This window comes from Podarcis tiliguerta (assembly GCF_965153285.1).
Source record: "Podarcis tiliguerta genome assembly, chromosome: 8".
Classification (NCBI taxonomy): domain Eukaryota; kingdom Metazoa; phylum Chordata; class Lepidosauria; order Squamata; family Lacertidae; genus Podarcis; species Podarcis tiliguerta.
In genome coordinates this window covers 59,162,868-59,190,041 of record NC_139541.1, presented here as the reverse complement: position 1 = coordinate 59,190,041, position 27,174 = coordinate 59,162,868, and the positions used below count along the sequence as shown (strand labels likewise).

The window sequence follows — 27,174 nt, the reverse complement described above, 5'->3', positions numbered from 1 at the left end:
GAGTTAGTGTCTTAGTGGGACTGAAAATTCATAGCCTGTCAGTCCAAGCACTACAACACACTGCTTTTACTATTTTATAAGCTGCTGTACAAAGATTTAAAACAAGATGGTTCCTGCCCAGAAGCTTACAGTCTTACAAACATACACAAGGACACTGAGCCAGGCTGCCTGTTCTTTATGCATTAGACTGTGTAAGTGTCTCTCAAGAGAAATAGTCTTGTTATTTTCAGGCAGAGACACCGTGTAAGTGTGAAAACCATACATTTTTTACTGTTTGGGATGGGAATGTTGCATTCAGAGTTGTGGATTCAAGCCCTACATTGGGTGAAAGATCCTGCAATGCAGGGGCTTGGACTAGATGACCCTAGTGGTCTCTTCCAAGTCTACAATTTTATGAAAACTCAATACAGTATACAAAAAGAATAAAGGTTAAAAACAAGCAATTAAAAGTAAAAACAACAACAATAAGCTAAAACTACATTAAAACTACATTACATGTAATTCTCTATTTTCATTGTTAAAATCAAGCTAACTTTGTATTTATAATTATATAAATTGTTGCCTGGTGGGCAGGGAAATGCACCTTTTGCAGCCGTCTAAAACTTTAAGGCAGTTAAACAAACGGAGTGTTAGTTTGCTAACTATTAAAAATATTAAACAGCCGCGGAATTTAAAGGTCCTCCGAGTCTCGCGCTTACCTCAAATAACACAAGCCGAGACTCGAACTCTCGGCCTTTCGTTCATTTACGGCCAACCCTATAACCACTCCATCCTTTTGCTTGTTCCCGCCTCCATACGGCCCTAGCTCCGCCTCCTAAATTTGCATTCGCCGAGGGCTCCCCTTGAAGGAGAGCGGCAACTCTCGTACGCATGCGTGCTGCGTTTATCTTAGTTGTTTAACAACAACGCGAGCGGGACTAAGCGCGAACTTGCGCGGGGTTGAGGTAGAGCGAGAGAGGCTGAAGTAGGAAAAGAACTTCCGGCGGCCAGAGGTGGTGGAGGAGAATACACGCATGCGCGTGAGCCGGTGAGTGAGTCAGTCAGGCACCCTCCCCTACTCCTGCTACAGAGTCAGTCATCGTAGAAAGACTGTAGTCTCAGAGCCGAAAAAGGGAGGAGGGACGGCTTCCGGTAGAGAGGGAGGCGCATGCGCGCGCCTGCGGGCACCCGGGGACTGGTCCCTCCAGAGCGAGGCTCAGTGTGTGCCGAGTGGAAAGTCGGGTTTCTCAGTCAGTTAGTCAGTCAGTGGAGAAGGGAGCGAGCCGGGGCTGCGGGCGGCCACGCAACTTCCGCTTCTTCACCCGTCACCGCAGCCCGAGACTAACTGACTGACTGACCGCCCGTGGGCGGCTGGGGAGGCAGAGTAATAACCTGCAAGACTCGAGTGGCTGCGTTGTGTGAAGAGGAGGCGCCGCCGCCGCCGTTGTTGCTGCTGCTGCTGTCTCCGCAGGCCCGGCCGGACCGGGACGGCGCCAGGCGAACGACGTGGGGGACCAGGCAGGAACCGGACCGGCACCCGTAGCCTGAGAGCGGCCGCGCCGAGCTCCATGAATGGAAATCGGCAGCGCAGGTGAGGCGGAGGGGACGCCTGACGGGACGCTCCACTCCTTAGGAGCCGCTGGCAGCGCTTGGCGTGGGCTGGATCTTGACACAATAGGTGGACTCGGGGAGGGAAGTTTCGGGGAGGCGGTTGGGCGGCAGTTCCCGAATAACTGACCTTGAAGTTACAGGGCTGGTGGCAAGTATGTAGCTTGGGTTTCATGGTGTCTGCCATTTGGGTATGGAGACAACCCGGGGCCCTGGGGTATTTTCCTCAGAACTAAAAATAAAATAAAATATGCGGCTGAAACACAACTAACTGCACGAAGTAAATGTCCTCTGTGGCCCAAAATATTGTTTACTGGTAAGTTCCACTTAACCGACTGAAGTTGAGCTTATTCCTAAGTGCATGTGGGGTTGTAGCTTTTGGACCAATCCTATACTCTTGAGATGTCTATAAAATCAATAGTTGGCTAGGACCAACGTGTCAGGCCGTGTGTGTGTAGGAGCTTGTAGGTAGGTGGACCTATGGAGAAGCTTAGGGAAGTGTGGGTCTGAAATCTTGAACAGAATATGGGGGGACTGGTGTAGGTGTTTTTGCTTCAGCAGGATGGCCTCCCAAGGTGCTTGGGGGGCAGTTCGGACCCTGAATATTTTATATGTAGCCGTGCAGCAAGTGGCTTGATTATCATTGCCATTGGAGTAGAAACTTGGAATAATTGTGAGGTAAATGTGCTTCTGATTTGCAGTAGTTACTATATAAAAGCACATGTTTGCTTTGGTGACTTATCTATGCTAAAAAATTATTAGCTTCTTGTAACCTGTGGGTTACCTGAAAAATCAAGAAATGCATGAAATAACTGATCTTGAGAATGCAGTTTTTCTTAAATAGTATTTCCCCCCTGTGTATTTGTGCTTGACCTCAGGTGAACCCTGGTATGGGTGACAGGTAGATGTGGTAGACATGTATAGCTTGTCTAGACATCAATATTAAATTCAGAAAGTTGCTCAAATTTTGCAGAATATTTGTAAATCCTACTTGTCCACTTGAAATGATTTTGGGTGAATCAGTGGCTGAACTGAAAGAAAGGACGCTTCCTGAAAGTTTGGGAGTTATTTGAATAGCTAACTGCCTTGAGATATTTGCTTTTGTGGATTCTCAAGTGGAAGGGATTCCTGTTCTTTCACAATCATTTCTTTAAGTTTGTTTATAAACATAAGCAGCTGTGTGGGTTTTTGTTTGTTTTTGTTTTACCAAGCCATTATTGAAAGAGTGATTTAATTTTTAAAAATATGGACACGTGTTTGAATAAGTGTTTAAGCAATACAGTACTAGCATTGGATCCTATATGGCCTGAGGGCATATGAAACAAGCATTCCTGGTTGGTGCCATATATGTCATTTTTAGTACTGTGACAGAATAAAAGTAGGATTTAATGTACTAAGTAAATAGCTACTTGTGTCTGAAAATACTTGTGTTGCAAGTTAAATTCATTGGTTAGATCATACACACACCAAAACAAAAAATTTCTTTTCACAATTTTAGCAATGTGACAGCTAAAATCAGTTGCAGAACCTCCCCCCCCCCAAAAAAAAACCTGCACTAACATGTAACTTTGTATCTCTAGAGCTGCTTAACAATTTATAACTGGAGCCTGAAGTTTTTACTGACAGTGTTGACCAATGAATGCAAATGCTTGGATTTTCATGTTACAATGTTAAATGATAGCCACAGCATTTGTTTTCTTAACACTTTTGGATTCCTCCATTTTAGATTTCTAGCTGTTAAATGCTACTAGCTATAATACCATTCTTTCAGATAGGGTGCTTTGATCCACAACTTTAGTAGCTAAATTATTTTGAAATAAAAGTTTTACTAGCTTGATATGGCACATATCTAAGAAAGCCTTAGCACTCAGGTGGAAAATCGTAATGCCATTTGATACAAAGATATATAAAGGTGTGTTGCTTTGTAACTTTGGGTTCAAGCATTAAAGGGGAAAAATAAGTGTGTGCTATATGCCTAATACAGAGATAGACAACTTAATAAGTTTTTGCTGGTTTCTTCCACTTTGCAGGATACTGCTGAGTAACACTTTTAGAATTTGTTGGGCTTCCTAATGAAGAATAGTGATCTAATTGTTGTCTGTATGCCATATGTTAGACTTAGTGATATGTACATTCTTTATATCCCTTCTTACTGTACAAAAAATTCCTCTTATGATTTTTAATGTGGAGAATTGAACATTATTAATCCTGGAAAGAAGATATTAGTATGATTGCAGAACTGTGTGTGCCTGTGTGTACTGAAAAAATCAGGAAACATTTGGCTCTTTAAGTCTGTGATTTTAAGCTTGTTTAGAAGTATTATCTTTAAAACCAGAGATTAGGTTCTAAGTAAACATGGCTAAAATCTTAAATTCTGCAAGCCTCAACTAGTTTATCTGCCAGTTGCACCCTCCCAAAAACTACTGTTATTTTCCTCTAACTTTCATATGGTTAATAATAATAGCATTAATACTATATCATACCTTGTATACAGAGTCAAAGTCATGTGGGATTTCCCCCCAAAGTTTCATTTCTGAACCATTTTCTTACAATTTCTTTCAAGTTCTCTCTGCTTTCATTCTCTCTGTAAGTTGGGGAAATTCCATTAACATTTGTTTTCTATGTCCATCTGTTTGATGGACATAGTAGCAGTGATGGCTATATGCTACCTCTAGGGTCAAAGACAGCATGCCTCTGAAAACAAACCTGTGACTATAGAGCAATAGTAGGAGAGGATGCCTGTGGGCTTCCCAGTGACTTCTGGTTGTTCATTATGGGAAACAGGATGCTAGATTAGATGGATGACTTGATCTAGCAGGGGTGGTCTTATTCTCTTATACCTTGCAGGTAGACTTTCTTTAATTTTGTCATAATTGGATATTCAATTCCAATATGTCATTATAAAAGCACTAGAACACAATAAATGGTGTATGGGTTTGCTCTACCTACTCCTCTCCACCCAATTCCTTTTTCTCTTGTGTCTGTTTTTTAGATTGTAATCCTAGACAGGGACTCTTTTATGAATGTCATTTGTAATTGTAAGCCACTCTGGGAGCATTTTTTTGGTTGACGAGTGTGACAAAAATGCTATGAATAAATAATTTAAGAGGTCAGTAAATACTGAGGTGAGTGGGACTAATGTTTCTGATTTCTGAATAAAGTTTGGTTTTATTATGCATAGTTTTGACATAAGGTTGGTAATATTCTTATCCAAATAATGGATGCACTGAGAAGGTGAGCTTTGTGGTGCTTAATTCACCCCACCCCCAAAATAACCTTGGCAATAAAGTCAGAGGATCTAAAGCTGGCTCTCTGGAAGTTTTGACTGTCACAGGAGGACGATAAAAAGATAAAGCTACTCAGGCAGCTGGGGGCTCTTAGTAAAAAATATTTAATTGGTGTTTAACATGTTTGTGGGTGTAGCTGAGGATAGTTTGCAAAGCAGAGTTCTGCATTTAGCTTTCTTGGGAGTTCTGTGAGTCACTGGTATAATTGATCATCTATGTTAAACCTACATCTTAATTAACTTCATTCTAATGGTCTGAATAGCTTCAGAGAAAAATGTTTTATCAACCTTTGGAAAAGAGCTACAAAATATTCATTATGTGCATCTGGAAATGCAGCAGTTACAAGAAAACTAAGTTAGAGCATAAGGGACAGGTTTGGAGATCTCTTCCTTCAGCCTTAGGAACTCAGCTGTCAGCTCCCTGTTTCTGAGTATGCAGTGTTTATGTTCAGAATTGCTGGCTGCCTAAAGGATGCTATAAAATTTGAGATTTTACTCTGGCATCAGGTATAGAGATAAGAAGGAACATGTCACTTGCGGCATGGGTAGCACATTCAAATTTAATGCTGGTGAGGTCAAAGTCCTTCATTAGGTCTATGAAAAAGATGCATGAGGTGCATCACTGCTCTCAACTTTTCTCTTGCAGTTTTCACACTGAGAGAATCATGTCAACTGTTGATCTCTAAATTCTAAAGGCTCATTGTGACTCTGGAAAATTGTTGGGTGTGTTGTAACTCTGTTTAAGGCAAATAGCTGGCGAGATTGACATATATGTTATGGTAGATACAAGACTTTTACTTATCTGCTAGACTGTACTGTTACACATCTTACTCTGAAGTATTTTCCCATAAGCATGTTCACAATAATTTTGCACATGTGGGTGGGGAGACACCATAGATCTTCTGCCAAGCAAGCAGAGGTTGGGTTTCCCCCTTTACTTGAGGAGATATATACAGCTGACCTTTTAGTCATTTGGTGGTATTTTTTGTTTGTTTAATTATATGTCAACTAAACTTGAGGTTGTTTATTATTATTATTATTATTATTATTATTATTATTATTATTATTATTTCCTGCCTTTCTTAAGAACATAAGAGCATAACTGAATCAAAACAAAGGCCCATCTAGTCTAGCATTCTGTTCTCCCTGTGGCCAATCAGATGCCTATCAGAAATCCACAAGCATAACATGAGTATAAGTGAACTTTTCCATTGAACCTACTGCCCCAATTCTGAGGGTAGTCCATAGTTATTGTGACTAGTCGCCATTGACTACCTTATGATCCATTAACTGGGCAATTCATTTTTTAACCCTTCTAAGTTTCTGGTCTTTACTTCATCTTGTGGTAGCAAATTCCACAGTTTAACAATGTGTTGTGTAAAGGAATCCTGCCTTTTGTCTGTCCTGAATCCTCCAAACTTCAGCTTTGTTGGATGACTTTTCTTTCCCCTTCCTCCACATCATGCATAATTTTTATACACCTTTATTGTGCCCCCCACTTAATCACTTTTTTTCTGACCTTCAATATCCCAAACATTGTTATCTTACCTCATAAGGGGGTTGCCCCTTGATCATTTTGGTTGCCCTTTTCTGGCTCTGCAACATCATTTTTTGAAGTGTGGCCACCAAAACTGTACGTAGTACTCCAAGTATGGTTGTACCAGAGTTTGTGTAATGGTATTATGATAATGGCAGTTTCATTTTCAGTCATTTTCTTGTGGGATGCATCTTCGAAGACGAAATTCCAGGTGGCATACATAGGTTTTTCAAGCCATCTCCCATCTAAGACTGAACATATATATTCAACTTTAGCAAGGTTACTGCTTCCTGTGCCTTCAGTCCAAATGTCTTTCTTCGTTAAAATTTGTAAACATACTAAGCTAATTTTCATAAATGTTACTTCTTTTTTAATACCACCAGCAGGCTGAGCACACTTAATATACAAACAGTTGTAAAATCATTTGAAAACAGCAATTGGCAGGCATGCTTAAGGGATATTCAGTGTTCAGGTAAATCCTTTGATAACATATCCTTCCTTGTTTTGAACATTTTGAAATTCATATTTAAAAAAGCAGCCATAGGACAGGCTTCAGTGCCCAAAATTCACCAGGTGCATTTTGAGACTGGTGTGGGTCCAGTTGCGACCACATGGACATCTGTGGATGCCAGGTTGGGATTTGGCATCTCCATCTGGCTGACCTCTCTAGCTTTCTTAAGCAAGTACAGTGGTGCCTCGCAAGACGAAATTAATTCGTTCTGCGAGTTTTTTCGTCTTGTGAATTTTTTCGTCTTGCGGAGCACCACTGTGTATTGACGGTTTCCCATAGGAATGCATTGGCGGTTTTTAAAAAAAGGTGCAAGACGTTTTCGTCTTGCAAAGCTAGCCCATAGGGAAATCCGTCTTGCGACTCAGAAAATGAAAAACTCTTTCGTCTTGTGAGTTTTTCGTCTTGCGAGGCATTCGTCTTGCGAGGTACCACTGTACTGTAAGCATTTACCGTATATCCCACCTTTTTCTCCAAGGAGTACATGGTTCCCCCTCCTTAGTTTATTCCTACAAAAACCTTGTGAAATAGGTTAAAAGGCTGTGACTGACCCAAGGTCACCCCGTGAGCTTCATGACTGAGTGGGGATTTCAACCCCTGGGTTCTAGATTGACACTCTAACCACTATAGCACATTAACTATAGGTAATCCACCTGGATTAGCAAGGTGGATCAGACCTGGCAAAGCAAAATGTCACTTAGGAAGGATCTGAAAGATTTTCCTTGAAGCTTGAATTTGTTTTATTCTGGGTTGTTTTATTTGACGCTTTAATGTATTGTAAACTGCTTTGAGATTTTTTTTCTTTAAGATATAAAGTGGTATCAAAATGAAATAACTAACTAACAAACAACAACAAAATTTCATTGCCAAAAAGGTACTTAGACATTCCATTGTGGTGACCGAAGTTTAAGGTGCCATTTGGTGATTACCTTCTGTATCTGAGATTCTTTTTTAAATGATATTTTATTAAGACTTCATAATACAATAAAAATAAACTAATCTAGACAAAAAGGGGAGGAAAAAACAAAGGGAAAGAAAAATGCTTATATATCTGAGTTTCTAACACTGACAGGCTTGTCTAAACTGTGGATGAATAGGGTTTTTGCAGCACTGTATCCCCTTGACACATATATCTAAGTGATGCACAGAAGTACCACGTAAATATTCTCTCCAAACCTTTAATGTGCTTATTGTGGTTCTGGACTGTGACATGTTTTCACATAAAATCAGATACTGTTATACATTTTCAAAAAGTTTGTTTGAGACCAGTGACTGGTGGCAATAGATGAAATATAATAACTTGGTCAGAAGTATATTTCTTCATGGCAGCATACTGCACATGCCTCATTGGAAACACATCTAGTTTTAAAATTCTAATAGTTTTCATTGGATCTGCATGCATTGAGAGGGAAGGTTTAATCCTTCTTCGCCAACTGTGACACTGACAAAGGTAATCCCCCACCCCTGCACTACTATCAACATTAGTGGGGAGAAACTCCCATTGGTGCCAGTGAGAGATTTTCTTCTCAAAAGCTAATGGCAGTGTAGGAGAGATGATTCATCAGGATTTTGATGTAAGGGTTAAACCACTCTTCTCTTATGCTGCAGTCCCAGTGAAAAGCGTGCCTTTGTCAACCTTCCCCTCCCCCCAAAAGCCCAAACTCTGTCATGCATGCAAGATACCCATTTAACATCCTGTTTGATGTTTGCAGTTTGATACTGTAGTCTTAAAATGTATGTGGATGATTCAACAAACAGGGTGCTGCTAGTTTCAAGCATACATCTGTGTGCTTGTGGGATATGATTCGAGTAACTTTGTTATGCAGGTTGATCAGGAACTGAGGTTGGACAGGTTTCTAGCACTTCGCGTTATTGCTTACTTATGCTGCCTTTTGTTAACTAGAATTCTAGAAGTTAGTCCAGTACTCAAAGATGATTGAATTCTACCTATTGTAGTAAGGCAGGGTTTTCAATTCTGTAATCACTGTCTTTAGCACACATCAGGATTCTAGCCTCCTTACCCACATATAGCATAACACCACCCAAATTGTGTGTTAGTAGTAGAAAATGTAGGTGGGCCAGAAATTGTAGGTTTAAAAGTTCCTGGAATCAATAAATATTGTTGCAATCTAGAAAGCTCAAGCAAGTTTACAACATGGTACAGGGAAGGGAAATTTCTTGGGTTCTTAGTTGACTTGACCTGAAAGAAAACTCAGTTTTAGGGATTGGATGGACAAAGTTTGGAAGATCATCATGGTTCATAAACTGACTTGACAGATATGAGCTAACCAATAAACTAAAGCTCAAGCAAACTAATGTACATGTCTTGCTCCTGCTTAGGTTTTTTTTCTCGGCTCATAATTGATTCTCAACATAGGAACACAATACCTGATCATAGTACATGTATTTCTTCTTTGTAGCATTCGCAGTCAGTACTCACCACCACTTTGTTGAGTGATAAATACATACATTAAACTCTAACCTTTATAGTCTTATTGCTATGTTCATACTTAAACTCTGGTCTGAAAGAAATGAACTAGTTAAGTTCAGTATTAATATTCTGTTCTCTCCTTTCTTATAATAATATGTAGGCAGTTAACTCTTCAATGGTTTGTTTTACTTTCATTTTGTATATTTGAAAAGCCTTTAATAAATGTAATATACAGTGAGACCAGACTTCTGCATACATAATAGAGCTTCCCTTCTCTGACTTCTGACAGGTACCCCAAATCTGCCTCAGACAGTTGAGGACCCTCCAAAACAGATTTAGGGGATCACAGACTGTAAGGTAGAGGAGAGAGGATGGAATTCCCTGCATGCAGCACTGAATATGGGCTTTTAAAAAAAGCAGTATTTTCTGATCCTAGGCAAGGAACAGGACACAAAATCTGTTCACTCTGCCTTTCTGAATAGGGTAATCACTTAGCCTGTAGAACAACTCCATCCCACTCAACCTTCCAGCCCCTAGGAAAAGGCGTAGTAATGAGAAACCAAGATTTGCTATTTGTATAAGAACTTGGCTTGGGAATACTTCTGTGTTTGCAGTGTAATTTATTTACTTAAAATTCTATGCTACCTACTAACAAAAGGTCTGTGGATAGTTCTCACACAAGTTAAAACTGAAGTAGAAAATGGAGAAGTGTAAAAAGAACTTTGACATAAATGTTGAGCAGCTAAAAAAGCATCAGAATAAAACCAACACAAAACAATTGTTTCACAGAACTTAAGTCTTCATCTGATGCCAAAAAGATCACATTGTAGGTATAGGTGAGCCTTTCTGTGGTGGACATTCCTCAACCAAGGTGTCACCGCTAAAAAGTGGCACTGGTGACCACCCACCTCACGTCATTTTGCAGTGATACCTGGAGAAGGGTCTCTTAAGATATTGGTGTCAGTCCACTTGTGCAATGGGAGTTTCCTTTTCTCTCCTACCCTCCCTCCCTCAGTCTCAAAATCTGCTCTGGATGAACCTCTGGAGTAAATGGAGGGTATGTAGAACTGTAATGAGGTAAGAGAGGAAGGGGAAGTCTAGTTGCATCTGCTGGTGTAACATTCAATATCACCTGATCTTAGGGTCTCGGCAGTTATAATATGGGAAGAGACAATAATTTAGGTACTGTATTATAAACACAATCTATATTGTAGCAAATGTGGCTTGTATCACTTTATTTCTTTATATTTGAAAACTTTTCAATAAAATATTAATACCAAAAAGAGATAAATGTGTCTAATTACCTATATAGTTGTTTGACTTGCTTGATTTTTGTTGTGTTCATACCTTTTGGAGGCCTTGGCGGTTAGGATTTGTGATTAGGTTGGTGTATAAAACAAGTCACTTTGAAATGTTTGCTAAGCAATTTTCATATGTGATATGAATCTGGTCTTTTAATATACCGTATTTTTCGCCCTATAGGACGCACCGGCCCATAGGACGCACCTAGTTTTTTGGGGGGAAAATAAAGGAAAAAAATTTTATTCCCCCCCCCAGCCGCAGGGCTGGGGCGGGGGAAGCCCGAGCTTTTAAAAACGCACCTACAGTAGTTTTTAGAGGAGAAAAACAAGTAAAAAATATTCTGAATCAAATGTTGTATGAACTACTGCATTTAATAAACAACCAGTATATCAGAATCATATTACAGCCATGTAAAGCGAACAGCAGTCAACAGTGGCATTAAGAACCATCATCACTGTCATTAACAAATGAAGAGAGACTTTAAGGTTTGAGTACTCTTCTAGTCTTCTGTGAACCCCAAGAACTCATCACTGCTAGAGTCAGAATTTATGAAGCTCAGTTGCTCACAATCACTGACATCACTTTCTTCGCTATCTTCATGTAAAATATCATCTTCATTTCCATCCAAAGCATTGCTAATGCCACATTTTTTGAATGACCGGACAACGATTTCCTCCTTCACCGAGTGCCATGATGTTTTCACCCATTCACAAACTTGAGTGATAGTGGGCCTCTTCATTCGTCCAGTGGGTGTTAGATCATGATTACCAGCAGCCATCCATTTGTTCCACTCTTCTCGCATAAAGATCTTAAATGGCTTGTTGATAGAAACATCAAGAGGTTGCAACTGGCTGGTAAGACCTCCAGGAATTACAGCTAGATGAGTCTTCACTTCTTTAAAGCGCTTTTTTGTAGTTTTGCTAATATGTGCTCTAAACTGGTCAAGTACTAATAAGGCAGGTTTTTTCAAAAGCCCTCCAGGACGTTTGGACCACACTTTTTCAACCCATACTCTCATCCCATTTTCGTCCATCCATCCTTTCTCATGAACATGTACAACAACTCCTCGTGGAATCACTTCTTTTGGAAATGTTTTCCTTTTGAAAATTAACATGGGTGGCAATTTGGTGCCATCTGCACAGCAAGACAACACAACAGTGTAATGGGTTTTCTCATGTCCGGAGGTTTTCACGGCGATAGTTCTGGCACCTTTCCGATCAACAGTCCTATTTGATGGCACATCAAAGGTTAGAGGGACTTCATCCATATTCCCAATCTGGCCAATTTCAAATCCATTTCTCTTCCTGGTATCAATTACAAAGTTATGAAAAGACATAATCTTAGATTCATATTCTTCTGGCATTTTTTGTGCGGTTCTAGTTTTGGTGCGCATAGCAAGGCCACATCGCTTCATAAATCTGTAGCACCATGATGGTGAGCCAGTAAAATCATGAATGCCTTTCTCTAAAGCAATCCGTTTGGCTTCATATATTATCATTTTTGTAGAGACTGCGAAGCCATTTTTCCGGTGACTTGTGATCCATTCTTTCATGGCAATGTCCATCTGTGGCCACTTTGCAGCACATCCACGAAAAGTGTGCTTGCTTTTATCTGCTTTTTGCAGCTGATCCTCCTGTTTCCTCCACTCTCTTATCATTTTTTCAGTTGGAGGTGATCCAAAATGTCTCTCCGCTGCTCTGTTTCCATGCTCCCTAGCATATTTTACTACTTCTAGTTTAAAAGGAATCTTATATGCTAGTCTTTTCTGCTTTATCATTCTTATCGGAATGGGGGAGGTTTTCTGCAAGAAAATACAGTGGTAAGGAACTGTCAGTAATGTACAGGACAGTATCTCCAACGTTTATCATTGAGCGCTTAACTGGCCCCCCCCCCCAATATTTTTAAGTTGGAAGAGGGAGGGAGTGAAGGAAGGGAAAGGGAGAGCTCAACCTGTGGGTCCCCAGATGTTGTTTGGCTATAACTCCTATCATTCCTCAACTCCCATCTTCCCTGAGCTCTGGCCTTGCTACCTGGGGCTATGGGAGTTGTAGTTCAGCAACATCTGGGGACCCACAGTTTGAGAAAGGCTGAATTGTCTGTGAGGTGGGGCTTAACTGCCCCCCCCCCATATTTTTAAGTTGGAAGAGGGAGGGAGGGAGGGAAAGAAGAGCGAGGGAGATCTTACATCTCTGGGTGTCTGTGGAGGGCAGCTGCCTTGCCTCGTGCAACCAGAGCAAATGCAGGAAATGGCGGGAATTTCCCGGCACAATAAGCTGGGGGAGGGGCGGAAGGGGCAGTCCCGATCCTTCCGGCACACTGTTAATCTAGCAGAGTGTAAGCAGCTTTCAATTTGCTTGAATTACAGCCCCGGGAATCAGCCAGCCCTGGCTGAGCTTGTCGGCCAGTGCCGGGGCTGAAGGGGGAAGCCATGGGTTTCCCCATAAAGCCCCGGCAAGTGGCTCAGGGAACAGCCTAGACATCCCTGCAGGTCCCCCCGCAGGGCTGCCTAGGCTGCAGATGCCTTCCCCAAGCGCCGGGCGCTCTGCTTTCAGGGCGCCCGACGCTCGGGGAAGCAGGCTGCTATCCGCAGCCTAGACATCCCTGCAGGTCCCCCCGCAGAGCTGCCTAGGCTGCAGATGCCTTCCCCAAGCGTCGGGCGCTCTGCTTTCAGGGCGCCCGACGCTCGGGGAAGCAGGCTGCTATCCGCAGCCTAGACATCCCTGCAGGTCCCCCCGCAGAGCTGCCTAGGCTGCAGATGCCTTCCCCAAGCGCCGGGCGCTCTGCTTTCAGGGCGCCCGACGCTCGGGGAAGCAGGCTGCTATCCGCAGCCTAGACATCCCTGCAGGTCCCCCCGCAGAGCTGCCTAGGCTGCAGATGCCTTCCCCAAGCGCCGGGCGCTCTGCTTTCAGGGCGCCCGACGCTCGGGGAAGCAGGCTGCTATCCGCAGCCTAGACATCCCTGCAGGTCCCCCCGCAGAGCTGCCTAGGCTGCAGATGCCTTCCCCAAGCGCCGGGCGCTCTGCTTTCAGGGCGCCCGACGCTCGGGGAAGCAGGCTGCTATCCGCAGCCTAGACATCCCTGCAGGTCCCCCCCGCAGAGCTGCCTAGGCTGCAGATGCCTTCCCCAAGCGCCGGGCGCTCTGCTTTCAGGGCGCCCGACGCTCGGGGAAGCAGGCTGCTATCCGCAGCCTAGACATCCCTGCAGGTCCCCCCGCAGAGCTGCCTAGGCTGCAGATGCCTTCCCCAAGCGCCGGGCGCTCTGCTTTCAGGGCGCCCGACGCTCGGGGAAGCAGGCTGCTATCCGCAGCCTAGACATCCCTGCAGGTCCCCCCGCAGAGCTGCCTAGGCTGCAGATGCCTTCCCCAAGCGCCGGGCGCTCTGCTTTCAGGGCGCCCGACGCTCGGGGAAGCAGGCTGCTATCCGCAGCCTAGACATCCCTGCAGGTCCCCCCGCAGAGCTGCCTAGGCTGCAGATGCCTTCCCCAAGCGCCGGGCGCTCTGCTTTCAGGGCGCCCGACGCTCGGGGAAGCAGGCTGCTATCCGCAGCCTAGACATCCCTGCAGGTCCCCCCGCAGAGCTGCCTAGGCTGCAGATGCCTTCCCCAAGCGCCGGGCGCTCTGCTTTCAGGGCGCCCGACGCTCGGGGAAGCAGGCTGCTATCCGCAGCCTAGACATCCCTGCAGGTCCCCCCGCAGAGCTGCCTAGGCTGCAGATGCCTTCCCCAAGCGTCGGGCGCTCTGCTTTCAGGGCGCCCGACGCTCGGGGAAGCAGGCTGCTATCCGCAGCCTAGACATCCCTGCAGGTCCCCCCGCAGAGCTGCCTAGGCTGCAGATGCCTTCCCCAAGCGTCGGGCGCTCTGCTTTCAGGGCGCCCGACGCTCGGGGAAGCAGGCTGCTATCCGCAGCCTAGACATCCCTGCAGGTCCCCCCGCAGAGCTGCCTAGGCTGCAGATGCCTTCCCCAAGCGCCGGACGCTCTGCTTTCAGGGCGCCCGACGCTCGGGGAAGCAGGCTGCTATCCGCAGCCTAGACATCCCTGCAGGTCCCCCCGCAGGGCTGCCTAGGCTGCAGATGCCTTCCCCAAGCGCCGGACGCTCTGCTTTCAGGGCGCCCGACGCTCGGGGAAGCAGGCTGCTATCCGCAGCCTAGACAGCCCTGCGGCACCTCCTGCAGGGCTGCCTAGGCTGCGGATGCGTTCCCCAAGCGCCGGGCGCTCTGCTTTCAGGGCGCCCGACGCTCGGGGAAGCAGGCTGCTATCCGCAGCCTAGACATCCCTGCAGGTCCCCCCGCAGAGCTGCCTAGGCTGCGGATGCGTTCCCCAAGCGCCCGGCGCTCTGCTTTCAGGGCGCCCGACGCTCGGGGAAGCAGGCTGCTATCCGCAGCCTAGACAGCCCTGCGGCACCTCCTGCAGGGCTGCCTAGGCTGCAAATGCGTTCCTGAAGCCTGGAGAGCGAGAGGGGTCGGTGCGCACCTACCCCTCTCGCTCTCCACGCTTCAGCGAAAGCCTGCATTCGCCCCATAGGACGCACCCAGATTTCCCCGTCATTTTTGGAGGGGAAAAAGTGCGTCTTATGGGGCGAAAAATACGGTATGTGTCTTGTTTTTGTCTTGTGTTTTGTGAAAGCTTTTTCCAATACAGAGCAGCTAGTATATAGCCCCTGAAACAGTGGACAGGGCAGATTTTAGTGTAGGTAAAAAGAAACATGATGCTATTTTATCTATGATTTGCTTTTCTCCACATACAAGAGATAAATTAACAGCTGATGTTAGAAGGTGGGAATATACACAATTTCTGTCAATGAGTAGGTGTGAAAAAAGGCGGGGTCATTTTTGAGTTTGTCATATCTACATATAATGACATTTGTTGGTTGACTCATTCCAATAGCTCCAAATGAGTTTCCAGTATTTATCTTTTTGAATATGTTTCTTTTTATTTGAGACAGTGTTAGTAAAATGAGAAGTGATAATATTACTTCCTGTACAGGGAATTTCTACAGAAAATGCTAAAAACGGAAGAAGTAATGTTGCTGCCTGCATAGCTAGATATGCCTGAATGCACCTCTTGAAAATGCATCCTCCTTCTGTTTTGGTAGTATTGGCTTTCTATTAAATACTTAAGCTACTGAAGCTGATTGCTGTGAGTAGTGAAACTTCTAATTGTCTCAGTAGATATGGTTCACTTCTGGTTTCACTGTCTTTCAGCCCCATCTTCAGTTTTGCTAATCATTGTATGATCTTTTTTTAAAATAAAATTGTGCTTCAAAAACATAGGAACTAATTAGAATGTGGTTCATTACGTAGGGATAGACAGTTAGCTCTCATTTGGTGGGTTGAATACAATGGTACCATTCCATGAACTGAATGAGTTCTCCAGTAATGGAAACTCAGGATTCAGCAGAGGCTCCTGCTCACAAAATGGTGGTGGCGGAGAGGTGATTTTTGCCAATTCTTGCTTGCATGCTGTTCTAGAGGGTTTCCTGCTACTTCAGAGCTGATTTGGAGGAGCTGCAAGACAGGGGGGCAGTTCCATAAGCAGGAGCCTCTTTTGGATCCAAGGCTCCTTTGTGAATGGAATCTCTTTTTCTCTCTTTTTTGCAATGCCATATTGCCAAAAGATAAATTTGTTTATTTACACATATTACAGTGTGAAAGCCCTCTACTAAGGGGGAAACAGTGTCTGCGCCTTTGTGCTGAAAGCTAATGGCTTAGCAAAAGGGTAGCTTAAACCAGTGGTCTTTACCCTTTTAGGGTCAGGACCCCTACTTCCTTTATCCCAAACATGCATTAGAGAGCCTACTTGTTAATGTTTTGCTATATCTTTGAATAGTGTTAGTGCTGAAACCCACCTTAGGTCAAGCTGAGACCTTGCAGTGGGTTCCAACTCACTGGTTGAAGGCTGGTGGACTACCAAGGCACTTTCTGGAAATCCTTTGCTCCAGGAAGCTGAACTGAGGCTTTCCCTCTAACATGGGGGTTGTGATGTTGGGCTGTTCTCTTTAAATAGAGGACTCTTCTGCTAAAGTTGGCATACTTTTCTTTATATTTTATTCAAATAATTTTTTAAAATAAAACACTTTTAAGAAGCTAAGGAAATTTGGAATGAACTTTGGAAACTTTAGCTTTCTGAAAGTTTGGGTAGGTCTGAGGATAGTGATGAGTGTGGAAAATATGAAGAGGGTGAAAGGGAAACTGGTGGAATATTAGCTTTCTCACCTTGGCATATTGATCATGCTGGCAAGGAACAAGCACAGAGGGATTTCAGGAAGTGTTAATTAGATGCATTAAATGCAGCATTTATAATAGTAGTAAGAAAGTTCAGCAACCTTTCGTCAGGCACTGATTGGACCATACTGGAGAATACTGTGTTAACAACTGGCCATCTATATCTGAGAAGGATGAATTCATACCTAAAACTGATGCAAAGAACAAGATTATTACAGAAATGGATGGAACTAGTCCAGGCATAGGCAAACTTGGCCCTCCAGATGTTTTGGGACTACTACTCCCTCATCCCTGACCACTGGTCCTGTTGGCTAGGGATGATGGGAGTTGTAGTCACAAAACATCTGGAGGGCCAAGTCTGCCTATGCCTGAACTAGTTCAAATTCTATTATATGTTCCTCACAAGCGCCATTGTGAGAGGGAGGAATGATTGTGGGTCCTCCCAGGTGATAGCTCCATAAATGAGGAGTATGTCATTTTGCCCCATCTTTCAGTGTGAGCTTAAGTTAGGGAGACAGTTGAAACGAGAGTGCTGCTGCTACCTTGTATATTTGCATGTATATTTGATGGGTAGATCTGGTTGTCACTGCTGCATATTGGATCTGCTAGAAGTTGTTATGGTACCCATAAAGGTAAAGGTAAAAGACCCCTGGATGGTTAAGTCCGGTCAAATTCAACTATGGGGTGCGGCGCTCATCTCTGCTTTCAAGCTGAGGTACCCATATTTCATTTTAGTATATAATGATTTTTAAGAGGCTATCTTATTTAATAATTGTTTCCTGCTCTAAAAATACAGATTTTTAATTGCATTTTTGCTGATACATTTATGAATTGCAAACAGCTCTTTTCTTTTGACTTACGGAGTGGTATATAAAATCCTTAGAGTTACTTGGCCTGTTTGGCTTCAGTGAAGGAAATAGAGGTACAGTATATAAGTAGTTGCAGAAATGTATTGGAATTATTTAAAGGGCATAGAGATAGTTGTATTACAGAAGATGGAAGGCAGTGGAACTAATAGCCACCACTTTTTACGTGAGGTTTCAAACTGCTAAATCAGTGGTAAGAAAGAGGGCCTTCTCAGTAGTGGCACCCACCCTATGGAACGCCCTCCCATCAGATGTCAAGGAAATAAACAACTACTGTATTTGACTTTTAGAAGACATCTGAAGGCCGCCCTTCAGGGGAAAAACTTCAAGGGAAGTTTTTAAATGTTTGATGTTTTATCTTGTTTTTAATACTCTGTTGTAAGCCGCCCAGAGTGGCTGGGGAGGCCAAGCCAGATGGGAGAGCATAAGTAATAAATTATTATTATTATTATTATTAATTCTCAAAGGGTATGGTGTGTGGCAGGAGAGGATGGTAAGTGTGGAAGGAAGATTCAGAGACAATCAACAAAACATTTAAACAATTCAGTGTAGTATAGCGTAGTATCAAAACATTTTTTTGATTTTCAGAATATGGATAGATACCTTTTCAAAATGAGAGCAAGACATCAAGTGATACTGAGGACAAATCCTAGCTGTGATCCAGAATCACTGTTCAAACAGAGTGCTGGAGAATAACATTGACTATTCTTCTACAGTTCTCCATGACATACTGTTGTCAACAGGAATTTTTAACTCTGACAAATATGAAAGATCAGAAAAGAGAAAGGCTTATTTGTGTTGATGAGGAGATGAAAGTTTGTTCGTCTCAAATTAGACCTAATATAAATGAGATTACCAGGCACAAGCAAGCTCACACCTCTCACTGAGTTTGTATGCATGCTTAAGGTTTGCCTGATCACAGAAGAAAACTTTCCTTTAGGTAAGGTTGGTTAGGTACTATGTGTGGGTTGGCTTGATTCCTTGAATAATTATTTCTTTGCTCTGCAAGCACATTCTCTCTGCTAATGGCATAGCTTGGTTTGAATTGAGTGGATCTGTGGCAGGGTCTGAGTACTTGGTTCTGCAAAGGGGTCAGATTAGGTGATATTTTGGGCAGGTTACCAATGTTACATGCTTCTGAGTCTCAGCAAGCTTTTTCTGTAGCCTTTTCAGTAACTACTTTCCCCCCAAGGTCTCCTAGGGTAAACAAGTTTAAATACATTTATTTAATGTGTCTGCTACATATTTCACATTTGAAACTCTAAACTATATGTTATATTTATTTGACAGGACCCGTTGGGGCTCAGCCCCTGCTGATGGTGCCCAGACGACCTGGCTATGGCACTATGGGCAAACCCATTAAACTGCTGGCCAACTGCTTCCAAGTTGAAATCCCAAAGATTGACGTCTACCTCTATGAGGTAGATATTAAGCCAGATAAGTGTCCTCGGAGGGTGAACAGGTAAGTCAGGGTGTTTAATATTAATACATCAAGCAGATGTTTAGGCAGTACTTGATGAAATTGGATGTTGGATGTTTTTGTAAGACTATAGCTGCTTTAACAGCTGGGACTAATCAGACAGCCTTGTTTGAGCAAAATATGTTTGCTCTAGTTTCCCTAGGTATTTTGCATGGTTGCTGCCCAGAGCACTGTTTTAATCTGTATCACAATACAGAGCGCATGTGAATGTTCGTACAAGATACGGAGCAAACGAGGACCATCTGTAGACTGAACATGCCTTCTTTTATATTGGCACTCTAAACCTGGAAAATAGCAGAATTAAGAATTGTTTTTGAAAACTGTCTTTCTTTAGTAAATGGGCTAGTGTGTTTAGAGGCAAGTATTTTATTTGTGTTAGGAATCACTAGGACATTAAGTATTCAGGGAGTAAATGAGAAAACATCACATTCAACCAGGAATTAAAAACAACTTTTAAAGTTAGCATTTGTTTGAAAAGAATTTGATTCCATCTTTTCTGATAACACCCTTTGTACAGCTGAAGTTCTACAAGTGGTCTCGTGTCTTTATGATATTTTCCTTTTGCTGTTGGAACTGTTTGCTTATTTGTGTGATGGGGTCAATTGCATTCCTTGGTGGGCTGTTTAATTTCTCAGTGGAAATGCTTGCTTCAGTTCCAGCAGGCAGAACAAGAATTCTGCCAGTCCCAGTTTTGATTTGTATTGGTTCTGTTTATGATGTGAAATAAGGCTTTACAAGCAAATTATAATCTGTAGCTTGACTGCACCTCACTTAGCCATTTGTAGAAGAATGGCCTTGTGATTAATTAAAGCAGATGCTAGTTATATTTAATAAAACTAAATTAAAAGCTGGGCTCTAAGACTTCTGTTCTGCCTCTTGTGATGGACAGTCACACCTTCCCCCAAGAGTAGCTTATGTTGAAAGTGCAGTTTGTAAATGGCATTAATATTGAGTAATGTAGGCAGAGCTTTATGACTTCTCTTAGTAATAGTTCTTCTTTAGCTTTTATTCTTGCAATGAACAGTTTGCGGAGCTTTCTTTTGTTCCCAGATCCCACCTGGCCAGTCCTCTGCATGGTGAAGCCTTCCAGGCAAGAAAAGACATTTATCCAGCCTGATGCTGTAGAGAAATGGAATGCATATTAAGAAAAGTTTAGTTTTAATTGGTTTCAAATAATGCTTCAATATGCTTTTAACTGTTCAGATGCTTGCAGTAGTGTGTGTGTGTGTGTGTGTGTGTGTGTGTGTGTGTTTAATGCTATTCTGAAAGTCTTTGCATCCAAACAAGTGAGAACTCTTTCCTGGGCCATTAGGTTAAAGATGCTCAGTAAAACGCTTGACAGACTGATTTAACTTTAAAGAAAGTAACTTTCCAAAGTCCTCAGGATCAAATAGTTTTAATACTGTACTAGAGCTTTGAGATGTTGCTTTTATTGCTTTTATTGATAAGTCATACTTGGGAAGCAAATGTAAGCATGTAATTTACAGAAAAGGCAGATTACTTCAACTCTAGCTCTAGTAGATTCTGCAATATGCAGTTGGTGTGAACTCATGCTTTTATAACTGAATGATTTCATACCTGCTGAGAAGTTTCATCACCTAGTGTTTGTACAGTGTGGTGGTGGATGGCTCCCAAGTTCTCAGAATAACTTTATTTTGCATTTAAATTTTTGTTTGCTATGACCCTATAATGTTGCTGGATGCTACTATTCAAGTATATTCAAGATATCTGCTTTGACCTTCGGGTTAGCTAATGTGCAGTGGGAAATCATAGTTTATAATGAAATGATTTTAGAATGTTGTATCATTTTACTGTTGTTAGCTGCTCTGAGCCCGGCTTCAGCTGGGGAGGGTTGGATATAAATAAAAATTATTATTATTATTATTATTATTATTATTATTATTATTATTATTATTATTGTTATTATAGTATTGTGTTCCATTGCTGTGCACCTAGTCCTCTGATACATGCTTATTCTAGAGCAGGGACATCCAACTTTTTACACCAAGTGGGCTGCATACTGCTTTGTTGTGTGTGGGGGTGGGGTGGGGAGTGAGGCCAAAATTTAATGCCCGTGAGGTGCTGGGATTAGTATGGGGATCACGTTGACGTGTTTTCCCTTTTATGTGCTTAATATACTGTGTTTATCTGTGAAAAGAAGATACAAAAATATTTTAAACAGTCTAGCAGCCAGGCCTCTAGGATTTAGCTGAGCTAGGACAGGGAATGAGGATATTGTTGGTGCACACCTGATACGTATTCCTAAGGATGTCAAGCTGAGTCTGGCTGGCCTTCAGGAAATGATAATGAGGCAGAGCTACAGTAGCATCTTGCTCTTGGTAGCATCAAATACAATTTTACTGAAAGTGCCACAAGCCATATAGGTGCAACTCCTTGACTAAGAGCAGGTCTGAACACAGTCATTGTGCAATTGAGACAGCTCCAGATGATTTGAAAAGGAAAATTAAGGCTATACTCCACCAACACCATTTGTTTTCACTAGACTTCCATACCACCAGATGCACAATTTGTATTTAATTACATTTTTATACCACTTTCAGGCAAAATTCTCCAGTTTGTAGTAGTAAAATACAGTCAAGTATGTAACTTAAACAGACAGTAACTCCATATACAGTGGTACCTCGGGTTACGTTACCTTCAGGTAACATAATTCGAGTTACGAACGCGGCAAACCCGGAAACGTATACTTCCGGGTTTTGCCCCACGCACATGCACAGAAGCGCTCTTCGCACGTGCGCAAAAGTGCTCTATCGCACTGCGCGCTTGTGCAGAAGTGGCGCCTCCGGATACTGACTTTTTGGGGTAAGTACGGACCCCCGGGACGAATTAAGTTCATATCCGGAGGGTCCACTGTATAGTATAAATAAGGAAAACTTTAAGAAACAAAACTTCAGCTTAAGTCCTATCTCAATAAAATTGTTTTAGTTTTCCCACCTTGTATTCTGAACCTTGTATTCTGAATGCACTAGTCTTTTAAGTGGCTAAGCCAGTATTGGATTTGAAATGGTTTGTATATATGGAATTGTTCTGAATGGTTTTCATCGATGTTTCTACACAAAAATTGCCTTGAGATACTTTGTGGAAAGTTTACTATAAATGGAATAACATAAATAAACAAAACTTTATTGGCAGTACTGGTAGTGCAGAGATGTGCCTTTGAAAACCTCACTCCCACTAAGAAGCATTCCCTATGATGTTTAGGGCCATGTCACTCGCTACACAGAAACAAACTGTTGTTTAAGCCATCAAATATATACTCAACATGAAACCACAGCCAAACTCATGAATCTGATATATGTGCATTCTCGAACACATTCCCACTGTACCACGTTGTGTACCCTTACAATCTTGAGGTATCCACCTAAGACTACATAATGTGTGAAGAAATCCTAAGGCTGGAAAATAACTCATCATAATATTTTATTTTTACTCTGCTCATTGAGTAGTTTTTCCTAAGATCAGTAATAAAGCTATATAGGAAAATAAGCAGAGGGGAGGGGGGAGGTCAACAACTTTTTGCCCTAAGTTCAAGTATACATAAAAACTTCATTTGCTTTTTTCCACTGTGATTGGGAATTTCTTTGCAATGAGATGGGCAGTTTTTTCTTCTGTTGTTGCATTAAACTTGGGAAGAAAGTTCAATGCAACTTATTATTTCTCTACGAAGATTTATGTTTTCAGTGGCCTAAGGCAACAGTGACTTTTAACAGGATAAGATGCAGCCACAAGGTCACTGTGTTGTAATTGTTGCCATCACCAGTCAGAGGAGTTGCAGTAACAAGAAATGTTCACTGGAATATGTAAAGAACTGAATTGTTCTCAGCTTTGCATAAGGAAATTAAGAGTGTTGGAAAGCACAGGGACGTAGCATTTCTCTTGTAGCAGTTAAACACATGCAGCAAGCTGTCATTCTGAGTTCTTTTAATTAAAATTTTATTTGGCACTGAGGAAGAAGCAATAACCATTCTCTCCCATCTTATGCACACTCTTAAAACTTTGTTTTGTTCTGACATCGTAATTCAATGAAGCTTCTTTTAGACAATTGGTTAAATGCTGAAAATACTAAAATGGGCTGAAATGTAGTGTTTTTCTTACTTTCTCCCTTAGTGCCATACTGTTTTAACATTATATATATATATATTGTTTCCCTAGGGAGGTGGTAGATTCAATGGTGCAGCATTTTAAAGTGACAATATTTGGGGACCGCAGACCTGTTTATGATGGTAAAAGAAGTCTTTATACAGCCAATCCGCTCCCCGTTGCAACAACTGGGGTAAGATAGTTTGTCCTTCCATAAGTTCTAATTGTTTGTAAGATAAATGAAATCTTTTCTGAAAATGTTAAGGTTTTATTGATTGTTACTGTACATTGCAGCCACTTGGTGTGGTATTTTTACAAAGAATGGCAGGTCTTGGAGGACCTTACAATCTAAATCTGGGCGATGGGAGAAATGACAGACAGGATGAGGGGAAAGGGGGGAGTGGAGATTAATGGGTTGAGTATGCACAAATGCAGTTGAGTTTATTTTAGTTGGGATTGAGGACTAAATAGTTGGGTTTTTGTGTATGAAATTGACAAGGTTTACAAGGTAGTTGGACACATTTCCGCTGGACACAGTCTTGCAACACAAATGGTCAGTCTGGTGTGGGTGAGATACATTGAGTATCTGCAGCATCATAGCCAGTGGATGCAGTTCTTAATTTCACTGTGAGCTCTGGCATGTTGAATTAATCTGGAATGCCATTTCATTGTCATTCACATAGATGCCTTGCATTTCTTCAGTCTTCTGTTTGGTAAAATAGGTTTAAATCCTTCAGTACAGTTTGGCCAGAGGAAGAAAAAAAGTAACACTTGCAGATAAATTACGTACTTTAGGATTCTTCTTCTCTGTATCCTCTCCTATGGCTTTTTCCCTTAACAGGTTGATTTGGATGTAACATTGCCTGGAGAAGGTGGTAAAGATCGTCCCTTCAAGGTGTCAATAAAGTTTGTTTCCCGGGTGAGCTGGCACTTGCTGCATGAGGTTCTGACAGGACGAACCTTGCCTGAACCTCTGGAATTAGACAAGCCAATCAGCACTAACCCTGTTCATGCTGTCGATGTGGTGCTACGACACTTACCCTCCATGAAGTAGGTTCCCTGTCATTCTCTATCTTTTTAAAGTTCATCTTTATGAATGGATCTCTTTACACTCCTGTGCACATTTTTCAGGGTAAGGGAGAGAAAGGGTTCATCTACATTTTGCATTAGGGATATGAGTAAAGGTTTCTCAGTTTTGTCCATTGAGCACATTGCTACTTCTAGACATGTACATAATTCTTCTGGAAGACCAATGGTTAATTGGAAAGCCTTTTCACAATGAGGTCATTCAGAAGTGATCAAGGACATGAGATGCTCGTGTTGGCAACTGGCAGGCAGTAAGATAATGGCCACAACAGAGCAGTAAAAGAATAGCAAACACACTATGACAGTGTTTTGCTTGTCTAATCTACTAAGACTGTACTGTGGAACCACATCATTAGTATGTTTTAAAGCAACTTTCTGTGTATGTATGCTTTCAGAAGTCTGCTATTATTTACTTTTTCTTTAAATTTTGTTGAATCTTTTCATCATACAGTACAATAAAAAACAAACTAATCTAAATAGAAAAAGAAAAAGAAAGGAAGAGCAAAGGAAGTACAAAGTCCTATCTTAAAGGAAAAGTTTAATCCTTGTCTCACACAGAAGGAGTTGGACCCTTCCAGCTCTTACCTTGGAGCTTCTCTTCTCTCAGCTTCCCACCTTGGGATATCTTTCCTTCGCCACTTCTCACAAAGGGCCCTTCATCAACCACCCATCGCCTTCATGTGTGTCCAATCCCCTTAGTAACCCAGAGTAGAGGACACCAAAATAAGCAAAACAGAAACAAAAGCAAAGCAAGGAAAAAAATAAGAAAAAGAAGCAGGAAGATAAAAATAATAAAAGAGATAGAAATGAAAAGGGCTTCCGGTTCTCCATCTGTCAGGTATATCATATAAGGATTATTCAAAATATTCACAGTATTCACTCCAGGGTAGTATCCAGCTGTTCCTCTTTCTGCTAGGCAGTATTTTCCCAGTGTTCAGACATCTCAAGTTCATTCATTTTCCCTTCCACACAAAAAGTCTAAAAGAGGTTCTGCTATTATTATTATTATTATTATTATTATTATTATTATTATTATTATCATCAGTACATGTCCACAATAGTCTTCCTCCAGTTTAGCACAACAACTTTACTTCCAATGCTGAGAAACAAGAACTTTTCATCTTTATTCACACAGGAGTCTCTCCACTGTGGTCTTATATTGAAACAGTAATCCATAGTTATTTACTTATTGTATATTCATTAATTCACACCCAGTTCTATATTTTCTGATCCCATTTCTATGGCTGTGATTTTCCATCCTAATTTAGGGGAGGGATCTTTGCAATTCTGCTTCTTTCTTTTTCCAGAAGAGTTGCCAGAGGCTTGGTAGCTTTTTCTTCTAAATTCATTCCAAATTGTACACAGAATCCTCAGTCCATGGTTTCATTCCACTTCTCCAACATTCATAAGTCCACTGCTTGAGTGTTTTACTCCTCCAGGCACCTGTGTGAAGGTCTTCTCCGTTTCATCATCTACTCTTTCCAGCTTTACCATTCCACTCTCCTGTTGTGGCAGTACTTTATCAATATTGTTCTCCAAAGGTTCTGTGTCCTTTTTAACCTTATCTTCTCCATGTCCATTTTTATTCACCATCTTTCAACCACCTAAACATTAGGAAGAACTTCCTGACAGTAAGAGCTGTTCGACAGTGGAATTTGCTGCCAAGGAGTGTGGTGGAGTCTCCTTCTTTGGAGGTCTTTAAGCAGAGGCTTGACAACCATATGTCAGGAGTGCTCTGATGGTGTTTCCTGCTTGGCAGGGGTTTGGACTCGATGGCCCTTGTGGTCTCTTCCAACTCTATGATTCTATGATTCTTGTCCACCTCATCTCTTACCTCTTTTAGTTGCTCATCCAATAATTGCCACACAATGCCAGTGGTCAGTGGGGTGTCCAACAGTGTTTTTACCATACTGTATGTTCTTGGTCTTATTAACAAGTTAATCTCCACCTTAAGATCTTACAGTCTCTGCCTTAAAAGCTTGAATCGCCTGTCTCCTTATCAGAGCGCATTCTTTTCTCACAGTAGCATAGACAATATGGAAAGTTTAAAATAAAATAAAATGACAATCAGAACGGCCCTTGGCCATTTATAATCTTTCTTAGCCGTAAAAAATTAAAACATGCTTTTTGTTTTTGCTATTATTTTATGATGGAATTCTCAGAGGGGAAAAAAGATGAAGTCAAACAACTTTTGTATACTCTTAATTTTTATTCTATTTTTCACTGAGGAACCCCAAATATAACAAATATGCAAACTTCAAGTCATTAAACCCAAATAAAGCCATGTGTTAAAGCAACCCCTTGCTGGTTGTGGGTTTTAGAGGGATCTCCCAGCAAATATTTAACACAAAATTGGGCTGACTACCTGGTAGTTTAATCAATAAAGGGTTAATAATTCATTGAAGAGCTCCTGTGTAAAAATTACAAAACAAAAGAACAACGTCTGTTGGTCCCACCTTCTGGTACTGTAATTACAAGGACAAAATTTTGAGGAAAGAGTGACAGAAGCATATCTGCTCCTAAGTAACTGAGAAGGCAATACATTAAAGCTTCTCCAAATGTCCTAGGTTATCCTCCTTGTCATTGTATTTTGAATCCAGCTTGGGAAGTTGGAGAGTCCCTCATTTACCAACATATTTTGATGCCTTCCAGCTTCAGCAAATCATTCCTATGATTTCAGCAGGCCTAGTAATATCCTGGATCAAGCTTGAAGCATGAGACTCTCATTTTCAACCCCAAATGAGGTGGACAGGGAAGTGTCTATCCAACCCTTT

At 41.9% G+C, this 27,174-nt stretch overlaps 1 protein-coding gene across 3 annotated transcripts in view; it reads left to right on the top strand.

Moving 5' to 3' along the window:
• Nucleotides 1–562: 562 nt before the first annotated feature.
• AGO3 (argonaute RISC catalytic component 3) overlaps nucleotides 563–27,174 on the top strand; it is a 61,393-nt gene continuing 34,781 nt past the window's right edge. Inside the window, exons 1-4 of one of the 3 annotated variants that reach the window (XM_083453287.1) lie at nucleotides 563–1,027; nucleotides 19,024–19,195; nucleotides 23,387–23,507; nucleotides 24,156–24,364. In XM_083453287.1, the coding sequence (XP_083309413.1) occupies nucleotides 19,050–19,195; nucleotides 23,387–23,507; nucleotides 24,156–24,364 (476 nt within the window). In that variant the 5' untranslated portion in view covers nucleotides 563–1,027; nucleotides 19,024–19,049. Of the gene's footprint in view, nucleotides 1,028–1,072; nucleotides 1,571–19,023; nucleotides 19,196–23,386; nucleotides 23,508–24,155; nucleotides 24,365–27,174 lie in introns of those variants that run through there. The other 2 variants (XR_014514393.1, XM_083453286.1) reach the window with 2 other exon arrangements.